The sequence below is a fragment of the Macaca mulatta genome, chromosome 1 (assembly GCF_049350105.2).
Source record: "Macaca mulatta isolate MMU2019108-1 chromosome 1, T2T-MMU8v2.0, whole genome shotgun sequence".
Lineage (NCBI taxonomy): Eukaryota > Metazoa > Chordata > Mammalia > Primates > Cercopithecidae > Macaca > Macaca mulatta.
In genome coordinates, this window is record NC_133406.1 from 13594372 (window position 1) to 13622295 (window position 27924).

The 27924-nt window shown below is 41.2% G+C and overlaps 2 protein-coding genes and 1 long non-coding RNA gene across 26 annotated transcripts in view; 1 reads left to right on the top strand and 2 right to left on the bottom strand.

The window, feature by feature from the left end:
• B3GALNT2 (beta-1,3-N-acetylgalactosaminyltransferase 2) overlaps positions 1-23516 on the top strand; it is a 62371-nt gene extending 38855 nt beyond the window's left edge. For 8 of the 10 annotated variants that reach the window (XM_015126896.3, XM_077998465.1, XM_077998504.1 and 5 more), the window contains 6 exons: positions 4647-4725; positions 11944-12127; positions 15054-15179; positions 16413-16572; positions 17571-17627; positions 20432-23516. In XM_015126896.3, the coding sequence (XP_014982382.3) occupies positions 4647-4725; positions 11944-12127; positions 15054-15179; positions 16413-16572; positions 17571-17627; positions 20432-20566 (741 nt within the window). In that variant the 3' untranslated portion in view covers positions 20567-23516. Of the gene's footprint in view, positions 1-4646; positions 4758-11943; positions 12128-15053; positions 15180-15327; positions 15461-16412; positions 16573-17570; positions 17628-20431 lie in introns of those variants that run through there. The other 2 variants (XR_013416016.1, XM_077998511.1) reach the window with 2 other exon arrangements.
• LOC144340224 (uncharacterized) lies at positions 20096-21017 on the bottom strand. The gene is made up of 2 exons (XR_013416019.1): positions 20878-21017; positions 20096-20758 (listed from the first exon to the last, which is right to left on the bottom strand). It is a non-coding gene; the product is annotated as an uncharacterized LOC144340224 (long non-coding RNA).
• The window catches only part of TBCE (tubulin folding cofactor E), an 83322-nt gene continuing 77187 nt past the window's right edge, over positions 21790-27924 (bottom strand). For 8 of the 15 annotated variants that reach the window (XM_077992212.1, XM_015126572.3, XM_077992204.1 and 5 more), the window contains 3 exons: positions 27794-27853; positions 22319-22410; positions 21790-22102 (listed from right to left, as the gene is read on the bottom strand). In XM_077992212.1, coding sequence (XP_077848338.1) covers positions 22010-22102; positions 22319-22410; positions 27794-27853 — 245 coding nt within the window. In that variant the 3' untranslated portion in view covers positions 21790-22009. 15 annotated transcript variants of the gene reach the window in all.

Sequence of the window (27924 nt, forward strand, 5' to 3'; positions counted from 1 at the left end):
CTTAACCAGGCATGGTGGCACATGCCTGGAATCCCAACTACTTGGGTGACTGAGGCATGAGAATTGCTTGAACCTAGGGGGCAGAAGTTTCAGTGAGCTGAGATCACGCCACTGCACTCCATCCTGGGTGGCAGAGTGAGACTCTGTCTTAAAAAAAAAAAAAAAAGCCAAACTACTATAGTTAAAAATATTGGAAAATAAGGTGGAGTGTACTGGCTTATGCCTGTAATCCCAGCACTTTGAGAGGGTAAGGTGGGTGGACCACTGGAGGTCAGGAGGTCGAGACCAGCCTGGCCAACATGGTGAAACCCCCGTCTCTACTAAAAATACAAAAATAAATAAATAACTGAGCATGGTGGCACATGCCTGTAATCCTAGCTACTTGGGAGGCTGAGGTGGGAGGATTGCTTGAACCCCAGAGGTGGAGGTTGCAGTGAGCCAAGATCACGCCACTGCACTCCAGCCTGGGCAACAGAGCAAGACTCCATCTTAAATAAATAAATAAATAAATAAATAAATAAATAGAAAATAAGATTGAGTACTTTCATTTATTTTGCTGAAGCAACTCTGAGATTTCTGACTTTCATATTTCTCATTCAGCTTTGCTTTAAATTTAAAACAGTTTGACAGGTGAATTTCTCAAAGTAAATGTAGGACAATAAAGAAGGTATAGGAAGACTTAAAATGAACTTTAGTAAACAAATGGTGTATATGGTGGAATCATAGACAATCTTTTATTCCCCTTGAGCTCCCGTCTAGTGATTAGGAATGTACTTGGCATTTAAATTCACAAGCTTAGTGAATGAATATTAACCTCATTCACATGGATTAATTTCTGAGTTCAAATGAATATGTAATATGTTATTACTCATTCAAAAAGCATTTACTGCACACCTGTTGTAAGGCAGAAACAATGGCAGGGTAAAATAGACATACTAGTGGCCTACAGTGGAACTTACAGTTCAGTGAGGAAGAAGGATATTAAAGAAATAGACCATAAATTCATATGTAGTTACACATTTAGATTTGTAGGCCATGTTTAGGATTTCATTGATGTTTAGGATTTAGGATTTATTATGACAAGTAAATTTCACAAAGTAAATGGAGGGCAATGAAGATGGTGTTTACTTTAGTAGACACACACCATTTGTTTACTAAAGTTCATTTTAAGTCTTATGAAAAATTTTTTTATTTAAAATGGAAAGTTTTATGGAATTATGACGTTTTCCTTTCCTTATTTTCAAGGCAAATACCTTTACTATCTTGCCTCCTTTTCTATTTATGAAACTTTAAAATACCCAGCATATGCCGAAATTCTATAGTATTGGTTACACTAAAAGAAATAAGTTGGCTGGGCACAGTGGCTCACGCTTATAATCCCAGCACTTTGGGAGGCTGAGGTGGGAGGATCATGAGGTCAAGAGATCAAGACCAGCCTGGCCAACATGGTGAAACCCCATCTCTACTAAAAATACTGGGCGTGGTGGCGGGTGCCTGTAGTCCCAGCTACTCGGAAGGCTGAGGCAGGAGAATTGCTTGAATCCAGGAGGTGGAGGTTGCAGTGAGCCGAGATCGCGCCACTGCACTCCAGCCTGGCTACAGAGCGAGACTCCATTGCAAAAAAAAAAGAAATAAGTTTACTTCTGACTTGAGAACTAGGTTCAAACATAAAGACTCAAATTATCTGCTTTGGGAGTAAAAATTATAGAGGGCTAAAGATAGCTTAAACATACAGTTAACCTAAAACAAAAACAAAACCAGGGCTGGGCGTGGTAGCTCACGCCTGTAATCTCAGCACTTTGGGAGACCGAGGCGGGCGGATCACGAGGTCAGGAGATGAAGACCATCCTGGCTAACACAGTGAAACCCCGTCTCTACTAAAAATACAAAAAATTAGCCGGGCATGGTGGTGGGCGCATGTAGTCCCAGCTACTCGAGAGGCTGAGGCTGGCTGGAGAATGTCATGAACCTGGGAGGCAGAGCTTGCAGTGAGCCGAGATGGAGCCACTGCACTCCAGCCTGGGCGACAGAGCAAGACTCCATCTCAAAAAACAAACAAAAAATACACAAACAAAAAAACCAGGTAACTTTTTAAAGCCTCTGCTAAGAAACCCCAGGTGCAGATTAAGGTTTTCATCACAAACGCGTACAGCTGAGAGTTTTCACTAAATTTTATTCCCTTGCCAGCAAGTGATGTCAGAATAATTTTAAAGACAAACAAAAAGCCAAGTTGTGACCTTTCAGAGATGTTAGTAAACAGAAATTACTATTGAGTTCTAAAGCCAAAACAATATAGAAATATACAATAAAAAATAAAGCCTAGGCTGGGCGCTGTGGCTCACACCTGTAATCCCAGCATTTTGGGAGGCCGAGTTAGGCAGATCACCTGAGATCAGGAGTTCGAGACCAGCCTGACCAACATGGTGAAACCCTGTCTCTACTAAAAATACAAAAATTAGCCAGGTATGGTGGCTAACGACTATAATTCCAGCTACTCAAGAGGCTGAGGAAGGAGAATCACTTGAACCCAGGAGGTATAGATTGCAGTGAGCCAAGATCGCACCATTGCACTCCAGCCTGGGCAACAAGAGCTGTCTCAAAAAAGTAAATAAGTAGGCCGGGCGATGGCTCACACCTGTAATCCCAGCACTGTAGGGGGCCGAGGCGGGCGGATCTCCTGAGGTCAGGGGTTCGAGACCAGCCTGGCCAACATGGTGAAACCCTGTCTCTACTAAAAATACAAAAAAATTAGCTAGGCATGGTGGTGCGTGCCTATAATCTCAGCTACTTGGGAGGCTGAGGCAAGAGAATCGCTTGAACCCGGGAGGTGGAGGTTGTGGTGAGCCGAGATGGCGCCATCGCACTCCAGCCTGGGGGACAAGAGCAAGACTTTGTCTCAAAAAAAAAAAAAAAGTAAATAACAAATAAAGCATATACAATCTTTTATGGAACTACAAGGTTGGAATCTAAAGCATGCATCTTCAGTAATTTTCACGGCATTTGGCTACAAACATTTTATTTATTTTATTTTTTTGAGATGGAGTCTCACTCTGTCACCCAGGCTGGAGTACAGTGGCACGATCTTGGCTCACTGCGATCTCCTACTCCCGGGTTCAAATGATACTCCTGCCTCAGCCTCCAGAGTAGCTGGGATTATAGGCATGCACCACCATGCCTAGCTAATTTTTTTGTATTTTTAGTAGAGACAGGGTTTCACCATATTAGCCAGGATGACCTTGATCTCCTGACCTCGTGATCCGCCCACCTCCACCTCCCAAAGTGCTGGGATTACAGGTGTGAGCCACCACGCCTGGCCTACAGACATATTTTAAATTAAATGACAAGTTACTACAGTGACCTCAGATGACTTGTTCTACTGGCCTTAAAACATTGCTTTGTACAGTACAACTCTGTTTAAGAATAGCCAAGCAGTAGCTCTCTTGATTAAATGAAGGTGTAGAAAAAGTACTGTAAATACACTGAATATGGACTCTTAACAGTCTGATCTAGCCCACAACAGCCAGACAATACTCTGGTAGATGTACCAGAGTGGTTTACTGTATACAGAAGTGAAACAACTCACTCTGAGTAAGGCCATTGGGTAACTTTTGAAGAGAGATAACTCCTCTCTAATAATAAAAGATTCTCCAGTCTAAGAGGTAGAAAGGACTATCATTGGCTGCTGGCACAATAGGCTTAGGCACCTTCAACAACATCAGCAGGCCGGGTACAGCGGCCCACACCTATAATCCCAGCACTTCAGGAGGCCGAGGCGGGAGGATCGCTTGAGCCCAGGAATTCAAGACCAGCCCAGGCAATACAGTGAGACTTCTTCTCTACAAAAAAATTTATACATACTAGCTGGGCATGGTGGCACACACCTGTAGTCCCAGCTACTTATGAGGCTGAGGTGGGAAGATTGTATGTTCAAGGCTAGAATGAGGTATCATTGCACCACTGCACTCCGCCTGAGCATCAGAGTGAAACCCTGTCTGTAAAATGAAATTAGGCCGAGTGAGGTGGCTCACGCCCGTAATCCCAGCACTTTGGGAGGCTGAGGCAGGCTGATCACCCGAGGTCAGGAGTTCAAGACCAGCCTGACCAACATGGTGAAATCCTGTCTCTTATTTAAAAAAAAAATTTAAAAATGTAAAAAAATTTTTAAATCAATATTCAGTAGAGTTCAATTTGAATATTTGGGACAGACTGTTGATTTTGAGCCTTTCTCTGCATTGTCACTTAACTTTAAAGTGTGCCAAGATGTATTTCAACTCATGAGAATTTTTAGTTTCCAAAAAATCAAAGGTCATAATACATAATACATATTTTTTTAAGTGGTGGGGTTGGGATGTAAAATAAATTGCTTTTTGCACTATTAGAGTAGCAAGTACATAAATATGATTCTATGTAAGTTGCAATTCTGAACACCTTATGGAATGTTGGGTATACCTTATCTTTAGTGTTGTAATTAGGTAACAAAAATAGTAGAATACCGTATGTCATCCTGATATTATAAGCCTCTAGTGCATCTTAGATGCATTTATCTGCTGCAAGTGGAGTCATATTATGACTTGTCAAATCAATTTTAAAATATGATAAATGTATTTTTAGTAACAAAACATTGAGTACATTCTTATTCCTTTCAGGCTGGGGAGGGTGCATTGCCTCATGAATTCTTGGAAGGTGTGGAGGGAGTTGCAGGTGGTTTTATATATACTATTCAGGGTAAGTTGGCTAGTTGAAACTTGAAAAATACACTGAATCTCATACACTTAATCTTTATACCTGACAGAAAAGGAGTTTTTTTTGTCTTTTAAAAAACTTTATTCAGATAAAAGTTACCCTTTTAAAGTGGTTGAGTGGTTTTAGTGTATTCATAGAGTTCTACAACCGGCTCCATCTCCCAAAAGGAAACCCCACACCCATTAGCAGTTACTCCTCATTCTTCCCTCTCCAACCTCCCACCCCCTAACAACTACTGATGTGCTTTCTTTCTCTATGGATTTGCCTATTTTGAACATTTCACATAAATGGAAATGTACAGTATGTGCTCTGTGTGTCAGTTTCTTGCTGTAACATGTTTTCCAGGTCCGTCCATTTTGTATGTGTCCGTACTTCTTTTTTATGATCATATATTCTATTGCATCGATATGCCCTATTTTATTTATTCATTCATTAATTGATGGACATTTAGATTGCTTCTACTTTTTGAATATAAATAATTCTAAAGTAAACATGTAGGTGCAAGTTTTTGTGTGGTCATATATTTCCATTTCTCTTAAATCTCTAGCGGTAGAAGACCTGGGTCGTGTAATTGTGTGTTTAATCACTTGAGGCACTGCCAGGTTGTTTTCTAAAGCAGCAGCCCAGTTTACATTTCCATAGTCCGTATATGAGGCTTCTAGTTTCTCCATATTCTTGTCAACACTTACTAAATTGTCTATCTTTTAAAATATACCAATCCTAGTGGGTGTAAATTGTTACCTCATTGTGATTTTTATTTGTATTTCCATAATAACTAATGATGTTGAGCATTTTTTTCATGTGCTTATTGACCATTTGTATATCTTCCTTTTTTGTTTTATTGTTTTTCTCCTTCTTTTTTTTTTTTTTTTTTTTTTGAGACGGGGCCTCACGCTGTTGCCCAGTCTGGAGTGCAGTGGCATGATCACAGCTCACTGTAGCCTCAACCTCCCTGGGCTTAAGTGAACTTCCCATTTCAGCCTCCTGAATAGCTGGGACTACAAGTGCATGCCACCATGCCCAGCTAATTATTAAATATTTTGTAGAGACAGGGTTTTGTCATATTGCTCAGGCTGCACACTGTTAAAAAGGGTGAATTATTATGGTATGTGAACTAGATGTGGGAAGTGAGGGAGAGAAGAGGAGGGAGGAAGTGAGGGAGGGGTGGAGAGAGGGAGAAGGGAGGGAGGGGTGCAGGGAAGGAGGGAGGAAAGGAGGGGAGAGAGAGAGAGTCATTTGTATATCTTTAGAGAAATATCTATTCAGATCCTTTGCCCATTTATAAAATTATTTTGTTATTGTTGAATTGTAAGAGTTCTTTATATATTCTGGATACAAGTCCCTTATCAGATACACGCTTTGCAAATGGTGCCCTTTAACACACAAAAGTAAATTTTGATGAAGTCCAATTTTGTCACATGTTTTTGCTGTCATATGTAAGGAACCATTTGTCTAATGTGAGGTCACAAAGATCTGTGTTTTGTTTTACAGTTCCAAGAGTTTTATAGTTTTGGCACTTATATATAGGCCTTGGATCCATGTTCATTTTCATGTATGGCATGAAATAGAGGTTTAACTTCATTCTTTTGCATGTGGATATCCAGTTGTCCCAGCACCCATTTGTTGAAAATCAATGACTGTAAATGTAAGGATTTATTTCTGGACTCTTAATTCTATTCCATTGATCTATATGTCTGTGTCCTTAACCAGTACTACACTGTCTTGATTATGTAGCTTTTTAGTAAGATTTAAAATTGGGAGGCTGGGCGTGGTGGCTCACGCCTGTAATCCCAGCACTTTGGAAGGCTGAGGCAGGTGGATCATGAGGTCAGGAGTTCGAGACCAGCCTGACCAACATGGTGAAACTCTGTCTCTACTAAAAATGCAAAAAAAATTAGCCAGGCGTGGTGTCGGGCGCCTGTAGTCCCAGCTACTCCAGAGACTGAGGCAGGAGAACTGCTTGAACCTGGGAGGTGGAGGTTGCAGTGAGCTGAGATTGCCACTGCACTTCAGCCTGGGTGACAGAGCAAGACTCCATCTCAAAAAAAAAAAAAGAAATTAGGAAATGTGAATCCTCCAACCTTGTTCTTTATCCAGCTTGATTGGCTATTCTGGGTCTCTTGCACTTCCATATGAATTTTATGATCAGCTTGTCAATTTGTGCAAAAAAAAGAAAACCTAGCTGGAGTGTTTTACGGGATTGCATATATATTTATTCATATATATATTCATATCATATATATATCAATACATATATATTTAATATATTAAATATATAATTAAATATAAATGTATATTTAATAATATATATTTAGTAATAAATATATGAATAAATATATATTTAATTTCAATAGGTTTTAGGGGAACAGGTCATGTTTGATTACATGAATAAGTTCTTTAGTGGTGATTTCTGAGATTTTGGTGCACCCATCACCCAAGCAGTATACACCATAACCAATGTGTAGTCTTATTCCTACCCCCTCCCACCCTTTCCCCACCAAGTCCCCAGAGTCCATTGTATCATTCTTATGCCTTTCCATCCTCATAGCTTAGCTCCCACTTAGGAGTGAGAACATACGATGTTTGCATTTCCATTCCTGAGTTACTTTACTTAGAATAATGGCCTCTGGCTCCACGCAGGTGCTGTGAATGCCATTATTTTGTTTCTTTCTGTGGCCGAGTAGTATTCCATGGTGTGTGTGTGTGTGTCTGTGTGTGTGTATATATATACACACACACATACACATACATACCACATTATATATATACACATACATAGCACATTTTCTTTACTCATTAATTGATGGGCATTTGAGCTGGTTCCATATTTTTGCAGTTGTGAATTGTGTTGCTATAAACATGCATGTGCAAGTATCTTTTTCATATAATGATTTATTTTCCTTTGGTAGATACCCAGTAATGGGATTGCTGGATCAAATGGTAGATCTACCTTTAGTTCTTCAAGGAATCTCCACACTGTTCTCCATAGTGGTTGTACTAGTTCACATTCCCATCAGGGATTGCATTCTGTCTGTGGATCAACCTGGGGAGTATTGCCATGTTAACGGTATTAAGTCTCTGAGCATCCATGTCTTATTAAATTTCCTTCAGTGATGTTTGATTTTCAGTATAAAAGTATTGCACTTCTAGGCTGGGCTCGGTGGCTCATGCCTGTAATCCCAGCACTTTGGGAGGCTGAGGTGGGCGGATGACCAGGTCAGGAGATCCAGACCATCGTGGCTAACACGGTGAAACCCCGTGTCTACTAAAAATACAAAAAACAATTAGCTGGGCATGGTGGCGGGCGCCTGTAGTCCCAGCTACTCGAGATGCTGGGGCAAGAGAATGGTATGAACCCAGGAGGCGGAGCGTGCAGTGAGCTGAGATCACTTATGTTATCTTTTTGATGCTGTTGTAAGTGGAATTGTTTTTCTAATTTGATTTCAAGATTGTTCATCGTGAGTATATAAACATACAGTTGGTTTTTGTGATCTGTGTGCTGCAACATTGCTGAACAGGTCCATGTATTACTTAATCATTTTATAGTTAGACCTTATGATTTTCTACATGCAAGGTCATTTCATCTGTAAGAAGAGATCGTTTTGCTTCTTCCTTTTCCATCCGGATGCCTTTTATATTTCTTATCTGATTGTCCTGGCTAGAACATGTATGTTGAATAGAAGTGGCAAAAGCAGACATCCTTTCATGTTCCTGACATATTAATTTATGCCCATATTTTTCAGATACATGCAGTGAAACAAAATGTGTTCCTAGTCTAAAAGGCTTATATTTAATTTCTGCACTCCTGTTGTTACCAGCCATTTTCCTGTTACTACAATTTTATAACACTTTCACTTTCCTTCAAGTGTTAAATTATACAGATGCTCCTTGACTTACGATGTTACCCCCTGATGAACCCATCTTAAGTTAAAAATGTATGTTGAAAATGCATTTTATACACTTAGCCTGCCGAATGTTATAGCTTAGCCTCACCTACCTTAAACTTGCTCGGAACACTTACATTAGCCCACAGTTGGGCAAAATAATCTAACACAAAGCCTATTCCATAATAAGGATTGAACATCTCACATAATTAAAGACTAGTCACATGACAAACAGAGTGGTTGCATGTGTACTCAAAGCACGGTTTCTGGTGAACATGTATTGTTTTTACCTTACCGTAAAGTCAAAAAATTTTAAGTCTAAACAGGAGTTCAGGCCAAGCACGGTAGCTCATGCCTGTAATCCCAGCACTTTGGGAGGCCAAGGCAGGTAGATCACAAGGTCAGGAGTTGGAGACCAGCCAGACCAACATGATGAAACCCCGTCTCTACTAAAAATACAAAAATTAGCCAAGCGTGGTGGTGCACGCCTGTAATCCTAGCTACTCGGGAGGCCGAGACAGGAGAATCGCTTGAATCTGGGAGGCAGAGGTTGCAGTAAGCTGAGATAGCACTACTGCACTCCAACCCGGGTGACAGAGCAAGACTCCATCTCAAAAAAACAAAAAAACAGGAGGTCATATACCCCTGTGTTTCTCAAAGGCTGGTCTGTGTTCTATCTGCCTGCATCAGGGTCGCAGCAGTGGCCATTAAAAATACAGATTCCTGGGAGCAGGGCAAAGGGAAAAAAATAGATTCCTGGGCTCCACCCCAGACCTACTGAATCTTTAGGCTTAGGACCCAGGAATCTGCATTTCAGCAAGCATTCCCAAGAATCACTGATTGAATCCGGCACCATTTTCCACAAGTGAGACTGCTGTGGTCTGGAGACAACAGAACTTGTCCAGTAACTCACAAGTCATGAGAGGCGGAAGTCAGATAGAGGCCTTCAGCTCCCCACCTCATCCTTTCCAGTTGCAGTGATAAAGAGTGCAGTGGCAAATTGTTTTTCATTTCCTTCGCCACCCTCAGCAGCTCACTTTCTTTGTATTTTTCAAAAATTTTCTTTAATTTGATTGAGACATTTTTAGAAAATCCTGACGTCTCCTGCCACAGCGAAAGAATTGCCTTAAATCAGTAGGATCTGGGGATAGTCCCTGCACACATGTGACAAGTGACTTATTAACTTGTGAAGTGGCAGATGCATTGTCTTTTAAGCACGTTAGTAATCATTTTTATTATGAAATATCTTGGCCAGGCACAGTAGCTCTCACCTGTAATCCCAGAATTTTGGGAGACTGAGGCAAGAGGATCTCTTGAGCCCAGAATTTCAAGACCAGCCTGGACAACATAGCAAGACCCCATCTCTACAAAAAACTTAAAAATTTCCTTGGTGTGGTGACAGGTGCCGGTAGTACCAGCTACTTGGGAAGCTGAGATGGGAGGATCACTTGAGCCCAGGAAGTTGAGGCTGCAGTGAGCTGTGATTGCACCACTGCATTCTAGCCCAGGTGATAGAACAAGACCCTGTCTCAAAAGAAAAAAAAGGAAATAATCATAAATACACCAGAAATAGTACTGAAACTCCCAGGTACCCAGTGCTCAGAATTAACAAATGTTTACATTTTTTCATATTCGTTTGTGATTTTTTTTTTTAAATAAATCATGGCCAGGCACAGTGGCGCATGCCCGTAATCTTAGCACTTTGGGAGGCCGAGGTGGGTGGATCACCTGAGGTTAGGAGTTCGAGACCAGCCTGGCCAACATGGCGAAACCCCGCCTCTTGTTACAAACAATTTTTACAATTGTTTGTAAAAATACAAACAATTAGCTGGGCGTGGTGGCAGGCTCCTGTAATCCCGGCTACTCACGAGGGAGACTGAGACAGGAGAATCCTTGAACCCGGGAGGTGGAGATTACAGTGAGCTGAGATCATACCACTGTACTCCAGTTTGGGCAACAGAGTGAGACTGTCTCAAAAAAAAAAAAAGAAAAAAGAAAACATTATGTGTCAGGTGCGGTGGCTCACGCCTATAATCCCAACACTTTGGGAGGCTGAGGCAGGTGGATCACTTGAGGTCAGGAGTTCGAGACCAGCTGGCCAACATGGTGAAACCTCGTCTCTACTAAAAATACAAAAATTAGCTGGGCGTGGTGGCACACGCCTGTAATCCCAGCTACTTGGGAGGCTGAGGCAGGAGAATCACTTGAATCCGGGAGGTGGAGGTTGCAGTGAACCGAGATGACACCACTGCATTCCAGCCTGGACAACAGAGTGAGACTCTGTCTCAAAAAAAAAAAAAAAAAAAAAGAAGAAAGAAAACACTGTAGGTACGGTTGAAACCTTCCCGTTGTGGTTCTCCCTAGATGTATTCCTCTTCCTTCTCCTCAGAGGGGGTGCCACTTTCCTAAAATTCATGTGTACCCTTCCCATTCTTATTTTTCTACTTTGAACATATTTACATCTCTTTATTTATTTATTTGAGACAGGGTCTCGCTCTGTTGCCCAGACTGGATGGAGTTCAGTGGTATAACCATAGCTCACTGCAGCCTTGAACTCCTGAGCTCCAGGGATCCTCCTGCCTTGGCCCACCAAGAAGCTGGGACCAGAGGCATGCACCACGATGCCTGGCTAATTTTTAAATTTTATTTAGAGATGGGGGTCTCCCTGTGTTACCTAGAGTGATCTCAAACTTCTGGGCTTAAGCGATTCTCCTCCCTCGGCCTCCCAAAGTGCTGGGATTACAGGCATAAGCCACCACGCCTGACGACGTCTTTAAATAACATAGTTTTGAATATTTTATAATTGATGTCTGTGGTGTCACATTGTATTATCACTTGGCAATTTTCACTCAACTTTATTTTTCCATCCCAATCCTTTTAACATGCAAGATCAGGGTAATTTTTTTAACTGCTGTATTTCATGATGTGAATATACCACAACCTGGCTATTTTTTTTCTCTCAGTGGACAGTTAGGTTGGTCCCGTTTTTCTGCCACAATTACAAACAATGCTGTAATTAATAGCCTCATGTGAAATAACGTTAGTAGGGATATATCTACAAGTGGCCTCAACTGAACCATAAGGTGTACACATTTTCAGCCTAAACAGATATTGCCAAATTGCTTTCCAGAGTGGGGGCATCCACTTAAACCTACTGGCAGTGTATGAGAGTTCCCATTTTTCTACCTGAAGTTCCAAACAACTGCATGTGTTTCTGTTAGGTTACCTTGGGCAAAGAACTGTAGTGTACATCATAAGTTCTGAGTGGTAAGTGTACAATAGCATTTTTCTCCAACTGTCAACTTTTCCTTTTTAGAAGGTGATGCTCTCTTACACAGCCTTCATTCTCGCCCTCAAAGACTTACTGATCATATAAGGAATCTCCACGAGGAAGATGCCTTACTGAAGGAGGAAAGCAGCATCTATGATGATATTGTTTTTGTGGATGTCGTCGACACTTACCGTAATGTTCCTGCAAAATTACTGAACTTCTATAGATGGTAGGTTGTAAAAATGTTGGATAGGTAGAACTTGTTTTATTGTTAGTTTCTTTTTTTTTTTTTGATGGGGTTCTTACTATGTTTCCTAGGCTGGTCTTGAACTCCTGAGTGCAAGCAAACCTCTTGCCTTAGCCTCCTGAGTAGCTAAGATTACAGGCGTGTGACACTGTGCCTGTCTTACTGTTCTTTTGCTATCGAGACAATTTATCAACTTCAAACCACTGAGATTTCAACAAATAAAAACAAACCTAAGGCCACTGAGCACCTGGGATATGACCTATTGTATCCCATTTCCTTGTGAAAACCGAGCTTCTAAGATGTTGCCTCTTTATTTTGATAAAGATCCACAATGTGATATTAACCTGTCAAAAACACGGCAAAAATTGGCTGGTGGCTTGTGCCTGCCGGCAGCACTTTTGGGAAGCCGAGGCAGGCAGATCACTTGAGATCTGGAGTCTGAGACCAGCCTGGCCGCCATGGTAAAACCCCGTTTCTACTAAAAATACAAAAATTAGCCAAGTGTGGTGGCGAGCACCTATAATCCCAGCTACTCAGGAGGCTGAGGCATGAGAACCACTTGCACCCAGAAGGCGGAGGTTGCAGTGGGCCAAGATCATACCACTCCACTCCAGCCTGGGCAGCAGAGTGAGACTCTGTCTCAAAAAAAAAAAAAAAAAAGCAAAAATTGGTTCATTTTGAGTCATTTCTACTTGCCTTGATTGTCTCAAGCAAGCATTAGACAAAAATCAGTGAGTTTGGGAATGGTTCATTTTTAGTTGTATTTATACCCACCTACCCAGATTCCCCAGTTACAGTCACTCACATTTAGGTTACTGATAGAAATTCTCTTCTACTGAATATCCACCTTATACTTCCAGTCTCTACTGCATCCACTTAAAAACTACCTCCCTGATTCTAAAACTCTTATATAGCTGGCTTACTGAAATTCCACAACTCCCAGAATCTATCGTATTTATAATTTCCCAGACCCTCCAGTGTTTCTTGGAACTTACTTGTAACTCCTACTTTTATAACAATAATAACAGTAACAATATATAATAATAGTAACATATATATATAAAATCTTAACATGTATAGTTATTAGAATTATTAGTTACTCTAGGATCTCAGAATTTTCTGTTGAGTCTCCTGATACTGTCTATCCTGACCCTGGAGCTAAAACTTTCAAACTGTATCTCTGATTAGGCCAAACCTATAAAGGGTATTCTCTTTATTTTTTTCACTTTTATTTTTAAAAACCTTCTCCTGTTCTTTGGTGAGGCCCAGGGTCTGTCTGCTTTTCTTCTCTGTTGCCCTGGACAGAGTGGGAAGTTACCAAGAACAGTACTTTACGGATACAGTTCCCTGGTCCTTAGGGGTAGATGGCTTAATTGGTTTATGGAAGGTAATGTTTCTTAGCTGGGGCAAATTATTTATTTATTTATTTATTTACTCATTCATTCATTCATTCATTCATTCATTCATTCATTCATTCATAAATAGAAATAAGGTCTCAAGCAGTCTTCCTGCCTCGGCCTCCCAAAGTGCCGGGATTATAGGCGTGAGCCACCATACCTGGCCAGCTGGTGCAAATTAATATAATTTGGAACTCATCCTGTGGTAGAGGGCAGAAGTAAATGAGGGTTGGAAATCTGGGTGTGTCAAATACTGGTTAAGTTTAGAAGCTGTAATAAGAAAAAGAACCTCCTTTTAATTTGGGGCCACAAATGAGAGTTGCAATTATAGGTGAGGCTGAGGTGAGGAATGGGCATGGAGGTCCCAAGGGTGGGAAATCAGGGCTGTGGGGTTCTAGGACTCTCTTTAGAGCAAGATATTTCCCAGGCGTGGAAGTATCTTAGCCTCTCCCTTTGTCTCCACTGCCACTATTCTGACTGCCACCTTCTCTCCCTGGATCGCTGCCGTAACCTTCAACAGGACTCTGATCTGGGACCTGCGTCCCCATAGCTGGCATCGCCCATCTCCACACTGCAAATGAGTTTCATTATTTCTTCCTCTTTATTTCAGTTATCAGTGACCCAAATATTCTTTATCATGAAAATTTATTTCTAATTAGCAAATATTATGTATGGCTTTTGCTATTAATTGGAAATAAACTTTAGGAACATGGGGTGATGCTGTTTGGTATGGACCCATTATTGTTAAATTCACCATTGTTTGACCTAATGAAATTCTAAATTTATTTTATTGAGATTTCTGACATATGACTGGCCCCCTAGCAAAACTGCGTTTTTCAACAGCTGTACAGGGATTGTCAATGTGAAATGAAGGAGTCAATTTTGTCTTTAGTCAGGATTATGTATTTTACGTCTAGATAATGAAGTCACTCTCCTTTGCCTTCCAGGTCATTTACAATGGTTTAATTGCTGGAAGCTGTTTCCAAGGGAAAATATGTTTCAATGTAATAAGTCAGGTTTTTTTAAGCCATAAAATATTTTGAGTGTAATATAAATAGTAGCATCAGATGCATATTGTACAATAGTGTTCTGGGTGAGAGGCCCAGATACAACACCTAATTCATTATGCTGGGCCTTTGTTATTAAGAACACACAGGGTAGGGTTCAGACATTTAATAGATTTGGCAGCAGGACTTGAATGATGCCTAAGAAGCATTTGTTTGAACGTATGTTCCATTTAAGCCAGATATTTTCCTTTATCATGCTCTTCCTTTACCTTTTAAAATCAGCTTAGTACTTCTCTGTGTTATGCCACTTAGTAAAGACCAAGTGATGGCCTTAGTTGATAGCAGCAAAATTTTGTTAGAGAATGTTCTCAACATTTGAGGAGTAAGAAATACAGATAACAACAGGTACAGTTTTGAATGAAGTGTAAGTGACGCCACTGCATTGGTGTTTCTTTGTTTCTTTGTCTGGTTGCACTGACTTTCATATCCCTTTTGTGTCAACAGGACTATGGAAACAACCAGCTTCAATTTGTTGCTGAAGACAGATGATGACTGTTACATAGACCTCGAAGCTGTATTTAGTAGGATTGCCCAAAAGAATCTGGATGGGCCTAATTTTTGGTGGGGAAAGTAAGTTAACCATTCTTAGCCCATTGGCATTCATGTATCTGAACAAATGTAATTAATTAAGCATAAAATACCCTTTTTTTTGAAAATGTGGTTGGGATATACAATTTCTTACTAGACTCCTAGGTTAATATATATTTCATTACTCTAGGTCAGTCATGCTGGCTCACATCTGTCATCCCAGAGTTTTGGGACAGCTGAGGTGGGAGGATCCTTTGAGGCCAAGAGTTCAAAACTAGCCTGGGCAACATTGCAAGACCCTGTCCCTACAAAAAATAAAAAAGGTGATGTGAGCCTGTAGCCCGTAGCTACTTGGGAGGCTGAGGCAGGGGGACTGCTTGAGCCCAGGAGTTGGAGGCTGCAATGAGCTATGATTTTGCAACTGCACTGCAGCCTGGGCAACAGAGGGAGACCCTATCTTAAAAATAATAATAAATTTTATATTACTGTACAATTGGAGGAAAATTTGTTTAAATGAAAAGCCTGAGGCTAATGTAGTAAAGGAGGGAAAACAATATGGCTTTTATTCTTACATCAAAGAAGTAAATGGTATTCACATTAGAAGCTACTGTATATTTTGTTAGAATAAGTTTGTGACGCATCTCTGAAACCATTTTCTGTGCTTCCTCAGGAATACAATATGGATTAGTGATTTGGTTTTTTGTTTTCATATGTACTAAAACACAGGGTGATCTAGTACTTTTCATTCAGAAACTTTACAAATGCAACTTTGAGAAAATTTAACATACCGATCTTATCTAAAACAACACTGGATAAATGATAATTCCTTTCCTTAGATTAAAAAAATTTTTTTCTGGCAGAGCACAGTGGCTCACGCCTGTAATCCCAGCACTTTGGGAGGCTGAGGTGGGTGGATCACCTAAGTCAGGAGTTTGAGACAAGCCTGGCCAACATGGTGAAACCCCGTCTCTACTAAAAATATAAAAAATTAGCTGGTCATGATGGCGCATGCCTGTAATCCCAGCTACTCGGGAAGCTGAGGCAGGAGAATCGCTTGGACCTGGGAGGCAGGGTTGCAGTGAGCCAAGATGGCGCCACTGCCCTCCAGCCTGGGCAACAAGAGCGAAACTCTGTCTCAAAAAAAAAAAATTTTCTTATTTTCTTTCCTCACTTCTACAAGCTTATTCCTTTGTAGTGATGATAAAGGAGTCAAGTTTAATAGTGGCAGGATATGTGTCAGACTAACACAAGAGGCCACATTATTTTTCATCTCAGTTTCAGACTGAATTGGGCAGTTGACCGAACTGGAAAGTGGCAGGAGTTGGAGTACCCCAGCCCCGCTTACCCTGCCTTTGCATGTGGGTCAGGGTATGTGATCTCCAAGGACATCGTCAGCTGGCTGGCAAGCAACTCGGGGAGGTTAAAGACCTATCAGGTAATTAAGAATTTCTTAGCTTGGCGTGGTGGCTCTCGCCTATAATCACAGCACTTTGGGAGGCTAAGGCAGGTAGATCACTTGAGCCCAGGAATTCAAGACCAGCCTGGGTGACATAGCAAGACCCCATCTCTATAATAAAAAGTAAAATAAAAAATTAAGGATTTCCCACCTACGTATACACTCATCACACCAAGTTTCATCTCACTCAGCATTCCATCATGAAAAGCAGAACCAACTTAGCTTAGGGAAAAGCACATTACTCTCTGTATAGGACATTACTCTCAAAGGTTAAGGATGCACCCCATATCCCTCAAATCTTGCCTTTAAGTTCTATTCCTAAATCTTTTTTGAGCCTACTTATGTTTTCAGCTAGTATTTACAGGCGTAGTCCCTGGAGGCCGGGCACTGTGGCTCATGCCTGTAATCCTAGCACTTTGGGAGGCTGAGGCAGGCAGATCACTTGAGGTTAGGAGTTCAAAACCAGCCTAACATGGTGAAATCCCATCTCTACTAAAAATACAAAAAATGAGCCGGGTGTGGTGGCACACACCTGTATTCCCAACTACTTGGGAGGCTGAGGCAGGAGAATCATGTGAACCCAGAAGCAGAGGTTGCAGTGAGCTGAGATCGCACCACTGTATGCCAGCCTGGGCGACAGAGGGAGACTCGGTCTCACACACACAAAAAAAGTATAGTCCCTGGAGGAATAGAAAGATTTTAATTCCTAAGGAGGGAGCCCAAAGTGCTTCCTGGAAGCTTAAGGTACACGAGAAGGATGGGTCCTCTACTTGCGGTTTCATCTGATTACCTTGTGGTGGGGGTGCTTCATAGGCACTAACTTTGACTTTGTGTGAATCCATTTTTGCTATTTCATATTAGAATAATAAAGCAAAAAAGTAGAAAGGTGGTTTATGATGGGAGTGGGCATGGTTTTGACTTTACAAATAAAATAGCATTTAAAATTTTTACATTTAAACTTTATGGGCCATGTGTAGGGTGAAGATGTAAGCATGGGCATCTGGATGGCAGCCATAGGACCTAAAAGATACCAGGTAAGTCTTTGGGGATGGCCTCAGGCTTCTTAAGAGTTGAGGAGGTGAGATTTCTATATACAGGTTGAGTGTCCTTTATCCAAAATGCCTGGGATCAGAAGTATTGAGGATTTCAGATTTTTTTGGATTTTAGAATAATTGCATTATACTTACAAGTTCCACATCCCAAATCTGAAAACTGAAATGCTTCAGTGAGCATTTCCTTTGAGTGTCATGTTGGCTCTCAAAAAGTTTTGGGCTTGGCATAGTGGCACATGCCTGTAATCCCAACACTGGGAGGCCAAGGTGGGCATTATCACTTGAGCTCAGGAGTTCAAGACCAGCCTGGGCAACATGGCAAAACTCTCATCTCTACAAAAAGTACAAAAAAATTAGCTGGGCATGGCAGCGCCTGCCTATGGTCCCAGCTGCTCAGGAGGCTAAGGTAGGAGGATCAACTTGAGCATGGGAGGTCGAGGGTGCAGTGAGCTGTGAATGCACCACTGCACTCCCACCTGAGAATAGAGTGAGAGAGACTCTGTCTCAAAAAAAAAAAAAAAAAAAAAAGTTTTGGATTTTGGAGCATTTTAGATTTCAAATTTTCAGATTTGGAATGCTCAGCCTGTAATGTATATCACACCATGGGCAGAAAGAATGAGGATCTTCTACCATAATAGCTACGCTGTTGCTTTAATTCACAATAATCCAGCTAGGTTATTTCTCATACAGTATTTTTCTGAGTTTAAAGCAAAAGGTTATAAATGAAAGTTCCCCTACCTACAAAAAATTCAGTTTCCATAGATTTGATCAGAAATTATTTTCAGCTTTAAAACTTTAAATTATTTTCAGCTTTAAAACAACAGAAGGCTGGGCGTGGTGGCTCTGGGCGCCTGTAATCCCAGCACTTTGGGAGGCTGAGGTGGGCGGATCACGAGGTCAGGAGATGGAGACCATCCTGGCTAACACGGTGAAACCCCATCTCTACTAAAAATACAAAAAAATTTAGCCGGGTGTAGTGGCAGGCGCCTGTAGGCCCAGCTACTCGGGAGGCTGAAGCAGAATGGCATGAACCCGGGAGGCGGAGCTTGCAGTGAGCCGAGATCATGCCACTGCACTCCAGCCTGGGCGACAGAGCAAGACTCCGTCTCAAAAAAAAACAAAAAATAGTAACGACAGAATCCACTGATTTGAGTGTGGCAGTCTAAGGGTCCTTCAACCCTTCTGACCGATACAAAGGAGACACTGCATGAAATATAAGACATCATTTAAAACACACTATTGCTGAACCAGAAAAAAAAAATGAATCTGCAGAGACCAAAATGGAAACTAGAGACCTGGGAAGAAACCAAGCACAAAGCTGACTTTAGCTTTAGAGATTTCTGGATTCTTGCAGCTTCCACTTTGGCCATCGAAGGTGCAGGGGACAGAAGGCACATGCAGTGTTTGTCAGTTAGAAGCCCAGCATAGAGCTGGGGCCCCAGAGCAGCTCTCAGAAGTCAGCCCACATCTATGTAGTCCACTTTGATAGTCCGATTCCTTTGTTGTACTTTCAGTCTCATCTTTGAATTATTTTTGTATCTGGTAACTCTGGGATCTGTAGTCTTTGCTGGGTCTGATTCTGCAGTTTCCTGTTTCTACAGACTGTTGTTCATGGGGCTTGTTTTCTGATGTGTTGAAGAGTTGTTTTTGTGTTTTTTGGTTTTTTTTTTTTGTGACCGTGTTGTCTTTGGAAACTGAGTCCTTATTTAAAATGCATTCCTACAGAGAGGATTTACATTTTTTTCTACCATGCACTAGGAAAACTACCATCTATGAATACTTCAGATTTTTGACTTGGAACTGTTGGGCTTACACAGACTGACTACCAGCCCCAGACCTACCTAAGTGCAAGCTGTGGGTAGGCGCTCGGGGGAGAGAGACTCCTTTCCATCCCACTGAGGGGCGAGACTGAGACAGACAAGCCGAGTTTGTTTTCTTATATACCCCCTGAGGCTGTGGCCCCTCAGAGATCCTAGCTCTGTGTCAGTCTCCCATTAGTCTCCTGTCCCTGGGCTTGGCCTTTCATAACCCAAGGATCAGCAGCCGCCTTCAGGACACATGCTGACTCAGCACTTTCTCCTACGGGTTTCTTCTTTCTTCATGGAGTTCTGCCATGCTTTATAAAGGTGTTTCATTTTGCCCAACATTTTTGTGTTGTCAAAACATTGAATGAGTTTCTGTGTTCTGCTATATTGCTGAAAACAGAAGCCAATTCATGTAGCTAGGAAATAGTCTAGTGGTTAAGAACTTGAGCTTGGGAGTCTAATCTCTCCTCTTCATTTACCAGCCCTGTGACCTTGAACAAGTTACTTAACTCTTAGTTTGTTCCTCAGTTGTAAGAGGGAAATAGCTCCTACCTCACAGCGTTACTGTGAGAATTGAGTGAAATATTTACAAAGTGCTTGGGTAGAGTCCCCACAATATTGTAAGCATTCCATCAGAATAATAGCTGTTATTAATACTGCCATAGACACACCTTTAATAGCAAACACGAAACTCACTTGTGGTTTCTAAAATCATTCATTACAGAATTGCATTTGTTGACTAACTCTTCATCCACATACTGCCTTGTTTCTGTATTCCACAGCCACAGGACTGTGGGACCTGGTGTTTTCCCCAATCAGGAGGTACCACCCCCAAACCTCACCAGTTGGTCCACACATGGAGTTATCCTTGAAGTAATTTCAGCATCATTCGAATAGATAAAAACTGTCTACGTGCAGACTTTCTGACACTCTTAAAACAGTTTCACCACTCTCAGATCGGCTTTGGTTGTTTTTCAACAGGACAGCCTGTGGCTGTGTGAGAAGACCTGTGAGACAGGAATGCTCTCTTCTCCTCAGTATTCTCCATGGGAACTGACAGAACTGTGGAAACTGAAGGAACGGTGCGGTGATCCTTGTCGGTGTGAAGCAAGATAACAGGGACTTGAATTAGCAGCATCTAAAATCAGGGCAGGCAAACGATAATCTGAGTGCAAGTCTGAGGTGTCCCAGGGCTTAGCAGTAGACTGTATGGTCTTTCAAGAGACTTCCAGACCGGCACTTTCACCCAGAACCAATGCGGTATTTCTTAATGTTTGCACAAATTTTCTTCTTAAAAATCAACTGGTACTGTAGCATAAGAAAAGTTTATATATTGGAATATTATCAGAAAAATACCAAGTTATTTTATAAAAAAAAAAATATTTCTAAATCCTGATGCATTGTGGCTAATTAGTAATCACCATTACCTGTAATTTTTGGTTAAAACTTGGCCCAGTTCAGAATCTGTAGTAGTAACTGAGAGTTTGAATTTCAACCTGGATTGCAGGATAGCTCTGTAGAGTTTAATGAGGATAATTATCAGACAAAAAGAACTCACAGGAATGCTGTGTGATCATGTGATCACATATTTGAGCAGTGGTCACTTATACCAAAGTTTGGGGTTTCTGGAAATAACGTCAGATTTTGTGGATCTCTGAAGTGGGCAACTTGAACTTGAAGAGGAACCAGTATGATTCTCAGTTCTGAACCTTGGTTTTAAAGAAGTCCATTTATACGGTAGACTAATATCCAAGTTTTCTTTCTGCCATCTAACCTAAATCCTGAAGGTCACAGCTTCGTACTCATAGTTTTTAAATGCTAAATTTTTGTGAGTATGAATAAAAGCAAATACCTCTCAGGGTTTTAGTGGCATCGGGAAGGATATTTCTAAATTGTTGACAGTTTGAAAGAATTAGTTTTGCTTTCCTCCTATCATTGCCTAAAGTTTACCTAATATGAGTACATTTCAATCAGAGCTGGTTATCTTCTACACAAGAAGATACACTCAGCTTAGGTATAATTGTAGGGAAAAGCATGTGATTAAGTACTCTTAGAAAATAGTGCAACTGAGAAGACAGATAATAGCATATTGTTATACACAGTAGAGGATGTGTCTCCCCAAGTTTAAGGGACATTTCCCAAAATGACCAGCCAAATCGTTTTAGTAACCCTTTAAAATAGTAGTATCAATAGAGAATTCCATTAAAACTAGTCTTATGACAGACATTAACTGTGTTCAGATTTTATTAGGCTAGCTAGTTTCTATTTAATATTTAAATCTTATCATGAAATGCAGTGATGAACTGTAAAAATAAATATGAAATACGATCAGAAAATTGTTAGTAGGTTCAAAGCCTTTATTACTGCTATTATGTATAAGCCTAGAAATGGTCGCTTCCCAACAAAAACTACATCAGTGGTGAAAATAAATCCCTTGTTATCCTTAGGGCAAGTTGTAAACCCCTTTGTTTTTGACAGAATTGTTCCAGTGGATCATTTATTTCCGATGAACCCCAGACATGATAAGCAGTGTAGTCTCTAAATTTTATTAGTTGGTTGTTACCATCGCACTAATAGACAATCTTCATTTTCCACAGAATAAAAACGTAATGACTGTAGGTCATTTTCCAGCTTGATTTCTATGCCCGGCTCCTAAAATTAGAAGGAAGGTAGGGAAGGATGTGATTAAGACAGATCTGATAAAGCATGTTACACATACTCTATCCCACCCCGTCCCCAGGCAGTACCTTACCCTTAAAATCAAACAGATCTATGGTCTCTATTTAGAATCAAACTGTTGCTATCTAGAGACAGTTTAATGTCATCATGAGGACGAAGCTTGACTTTGTTTTTTCCTGGGCAACTTACTTTTGGACTTTCATAGGACAACAGAAGGTCTGACACAGGAACTTTGAGAAGACGTGACAGCCATCCCTTCACCTTTTGAATTGTCATGGAGCCTATCAAAAGAAAAGTCCATTCGTTCTCTCAAATGACACTTACTTGTAAAACTAGCTCATGTGATGAGACCACAGTATCATTGCAATGATAGCTGTATCTGTCTTTTTTTTTTTTTTTTTGGAGACCGTCTCGCTCTGTTGCCCAGGCTGGAGTGCAATGGTGCAATCTCGGCTCACTGCAACCTCCACTTCCCGGGTTAAAACGATATCTCCTGCCTCAGCCTCCCGAGTAGCTGGTGCCCGTCACCACACCCAGCTAACTTTGGTATTTTTAGTAGAGACAGGGTTTCACCATGTTGGCCAGGCTGGTCTCAAACTCCTGACCTCGTGATCCACCCTGGCCTCCCAAAGTGCTGGGATTACAGGCGTGAGCCCAGGGCCTGGCCGTATCTGTCATTTTACCCAAGTCACTTTACCCAAGTAAGTAATTAGGGGAAAGCCTGAGTCTTTGCACCACCTGTTCATTTGGGGAACTGTGGGAAACGGAGCCAACGGACCTAAGTGCCCTTTGACAGTGAGTTTCATACCATTTCAGTAGTGTATTTCTTTCTTAATCTGAATAAACCAGAATGATACTCTCAGCACAGAATAAAAATGGGAGTGAGTCATTAACGTTTTCTTTTTAAGCCTTTGTGATGACGTCCTTATGAATTACCGAACAAACACTGGAATGGGACTCAGGTATCCTGAGGACATCTCTCAAGTCTGGCCTTAGTTCCTCCTCTGTAAAATGAGGGTGTCGACTAAATGATCTACAAGGTCCGTTCCAGCACCGCCATTCTGTAATTATGTCATGTGTAACTGTGTTAAACATACACAGGTGACTGCCAGGCATGGGAATGTAACTTCCGAGTCAACGCTTTGGCTTGTTCAGAATACACTATGAACTTCTTTCCAAAGATGGGTTGTGGTAAATAGTGGATATTTTGATTATGAGAAACAGAGTTTCCTTGAAGCTTTAGCTGGGGATACAGCAATAGTGTGGTGTTCCTACAAATATCACAGTGTATTCAAACATATTTTTCTATCAAAAATCATTTTTGTAAAAGCTGTGTGTTTTTATGCAACTTGTGATAATAAATGTTATCTTTATTTTAGAATAAAAACTGGCCTTTTTGTATGTATTGAATACAGTTAATAGAATGTATAATTTTAATTAACAAAATCTGCTCTTTCATGTGTGAATATGTGATAGTCTAGTCCTTTCAAAAGATTTAGATGGACTGGCTTTCATTGTTGGAGCCTGGTTAGAGAAGGGGTTAACTAACTGCTGCACACCAGTGGGAAATGACATCCTCCTAACACATGACAGAAACAGAAAGTTTGGTCATAAAACAATTCTAATAAGAAATCCGCCTGGCCTGCTCACACCTGTAACCCCAGCACTTTGGGAGGCAGAGGGATCAAAGCCCAGAAATTCGAGACCAGCCTGGGCAACATGAGGACACCCCATTTCTACAAAAAATAAAAAATTAGCCAAGCATAACAATGTACGCCTCTAGTCCCAGCTACTTGGGAGGATCACTGGAGCCCAGGAGGTCAAGGCTACAGTGAGCCATGATCGCGCCACTGTACTCCATCCAGCCTGGGTAACAAAGTGAGCCCTGTCTCAAAAAAAATCTGCCTACTCATAATGGTTCTATAGAAGAAAGTAGCAATTTGTATGTAATAAATAGCATTACCATTTTTAATATACTAACATGACTGTCTTAGCATTCAGAAAATATGGAAATAGCTAATTATTTCTTTTTACTGCCTATGACCAATGTTAAAAATTTGAGAGGTTTACCTCTAGGCCTTTTTTTCTATGTTCATATAAGGATGTATAGGTTTTAAGCCAGGCGCAGTGGCTCACGCCTGTAATCCCAACACTTTGGGAGGCTGAGGTGGGCAGATCACCTGAGGTCAGGAGTTTGAGACCAGCCTGGCCAACATGGAGAAACCCTGTCTCTACTAAAAATACAAAAATTAGCCGGGCGTGATGGCGGGTGCCTGTTAACCCAGCTACTTGGGAAGCTGAGGCAGGGAGAGTTGCTTGAACCCGGAAGGCAGAGTTTGCAGTGAGCCAAGATCATGCCACTGCACTCTAGCTTGGGTGACAGAATGAGACTCCATCTCAAAAAAAAAAAAAAAAAAAAAGGATGTATAGGTTTTATAATATATTGACCTACTACATTTGTATTTCTTTATGACATGATGGTACAGCTTTTCATGCCAATTCCATGCCATGTCCTCTAGACATACACTGCCCAATATGGCAGCCACATGTGGTACTGAGCACCTGGAATGCGGCGAGTATGACTGAAGAACTGAATTTTATTTTAATGAATTTAAATAGCCACATGTGGTTATTGCAGTCACAGTGGACAGCGCAGCTCTAGACCTGCTTCATTCTCCTCAGTGACACATGTGCCTTGTGTGCTGTGTGGTTCTACCAGAGCTTATTCACCATTCCCCCACTGGCAAGTATTTAGATTCTTCTTATCTTCACCATCACAAATGCTGCAAGACACAATGCTTGGTCAGAGCATACGTGTATTTTTAACTTTGTACAGTAATTCCCACATGACTTTACAAAAAGGGTATACTGCTTTTTCATGCCAGCCAGTATTATTTTAATTTTGCTAATCTAATGGATTAAAAAAATGGTATTGCTTTTTTTTTTTTTTTTTCATTTTAGATAGGGTCTCACTCTGTCACCCAGGCCAGATTGCAGTGGCTCAATCACAGCTCACTGCAGCCTCAACTTCCCGGGCTCAAGCCATCCTCCCACCTCAGCTGCCCAAGTAGCTGGGACTACAGGCTTGCACCACCACACCCAGCTAATTTTTGTATTTATTTATTTTTGTAGAGATGGGGTTTCACCATGTTGCTCAGGTTGGTCTCGAACTCCTGGGCTCAAGCAATTTGCCCACCTTGGCCTCCCAAAGTGCCAGGATTACAGGTGTGAGCCACCATGCTTGGCTATTACTTTTCTTTTTAGAAGACGTTTACCTATGGTAGTGGTTAAATATTCGCAGCATGTGGCATAAGAATTAGTATTAAGAACCTTTGTATGAACGAGTGAGTGAGTGCACATTTGAGGAACAGAAAAGCAAATTAAAAAGGGGGAAAAAAGAACGCTCACAATCTGCTGGCTTACTGCTGAGTTTATAGAATACAGGACTCAGACTCTGAATGTTGAAAATAGTAATTCTTACATATAATTTCTATGGATAGTCGAATCTCTGCAGCTCTACCCGAAGATTAATAAAAACAGCATGAATACAGTGGGTGTCCCCAAAATGGCTAACTGAATCTCAGAAGACCTGGGATACCAGTCAGGTGTACAGTGTGGAAGTAGAGAAGGATAAGGTGGCACTGTCACCCCCAGCCAAGGGCTGCATTCAGGCATATGCCCAGATGACAGGACTTGACAGGTCTACCTCAGTGCCTTCCAGAGGAAGACTGCAGAGGAAAGCTTAACGAAGCAGGTCTGATGACAATATTCTTGAGCAAATACTCCATAGTGGTGACATTCCCATTAATTGATTTGACGTATCTGCAAAGGCAAAAGGAAACACGCAAAGACATCGAAGGCCAAAAACACAGAAAGTCCTGACCCTCCAGGCACGGTGGCTCACACCTATAATCCCAGCACTTTGGGAGGTGATGATAGGAGAACAGCTTGAGCTCAGGAGTTTGAGGCCAGCCTTAACATAGCGAGGCTTCATCTCTACTAAAAATCAAAAAACTAGCAGGGTGTGGTGGTTCGTGCCTATAGTCCCAGCTACTCAGGAGGCGGAGATGGGAGGATCACTTGATGATCAAGGTGATGGAGCCTGCAGTGAGCCGAGATGGCACCACTGCACTCCAGCCTGAGTGACAACCAGACCCCGTCTGAAAAACGATAAAAAAAAAAACAGTCCTGGCCCTCTTTGACTAGTCTGTGTCCACCAGGGCCTTTACTGGCAGTATTTAAGTTTGAAAACAGAATAATGAAGGGGGAAATCACTAATTCTAATCCATTATATAGCAGTAGCCAAATTACGTATTACAGGAGTAGAAACTAGATTGTGAATAAATAAAAATGGAGACGTTCTGGTAAATTAACACTAAATGGATGGTTATCAATCAGAAAGCTACTTCTCTGAACACAACTAAAGCCTTCTTTATATAAGCAACACCATGATAAGCTTGCTTTATCTGATAGAAACTAATTTAAAAATCAATGGGAATTCACTGCACTGACGGGCAAACAAATCCAGTGTACTAGAGTCATTAAGCTGATGTGTATTTCATTTATTTAAATCCTCACTGCTCTAAATTTACCGTTTATATTTTAGCAGTTAGCTATGAGTCAAGTTTAATCTTGAGAATTCACAGTATCATGGCAAACTCAAAAATAGACTATAATTTCATTTTTATTTTGAGTGAAAGTTTAAGGTAAGTTATGTTGATCTAATTTATTGACACAAGCATATTTATTTTCCAAATAAAAGTAATTCAGTTCCAGTAGCACTTTTTTTTTTTTTTTTTTTTTTAAGTTCTAAGGTAGTTTTCCCAAAACCATTTCAGGGTGTCCATTAAAAGAGCATCTACAGATTGTTTTTGCAGGGACTCCTGATCCGTCAGGAGCAGAAGTAGAAAGTAAGCAAAGTCACAAACCTCCCATAAGAATTCAGTTCACCAGGACACAGCTCCTCTCTTATGAAGGGATGAGAAGCAGACCCCAAACCCAGTGTCACAGTCTCCCTGGAAACAGCAACAGGCTTGGGGAATGCTTCTGAAAGTCTATGCCATTCAAGATCTCAGGCTTTTGGTTAAAAATACAATTTAGGCCAACTGCAGTGGCTCATGCCTATAACCCCATCACTTTGGGAGGCTGAGGCAGGCGGATGGCTTTGAGCTCAGGAATTCGAGACCAGCCTGGGCAACGTGGTGAAACCCATCTCTACAAAAAATACAAAAATTAGCCGGGCGTTGGTGGCTCGCACCTGTAGTCCCAGCTACATGGAGGCCGAGGCTGGAGAAATGCTTGAGCCTAGGAAGCAGAGGCTGCTGTGGGCTGAGATGGTGCCACTGCACTCCAACCTGGGTGACAGAGGCCCTGTCTCAAAATAAGATTGTGTGTGTGTGTGTGTGTGTGTAATTATATGCAGGGGCTTCCAATTTTAACAAAACTGCTTTCAGCTGATAAAGTTATGGGAGACCTGAACTTTTGGGGGCATGGGGGAGTGACATTAGCATGATTGATTGTATTTTAGAATATAAAAGACTAATGAAAACCTCTAAGCTCTGAGGTCCACACTTTGAGACATGAGTTAAAGGTTTTAATTTTAGCTGACTCATACCTAGGCCGATGATTCAGAGTTTAAGGAAAAGATAGGCTCATTTTTCTTACCCGGCAGTTGTTTCTCTAGGACTTTCTGATCAAGTTGATCAGGGTATTTTATCTTCAGTGCTTTAAGAGAAACAAAGAAAAAGACTAATTGATATCTACTATTATATGGATTTAAATTATCCACACACATC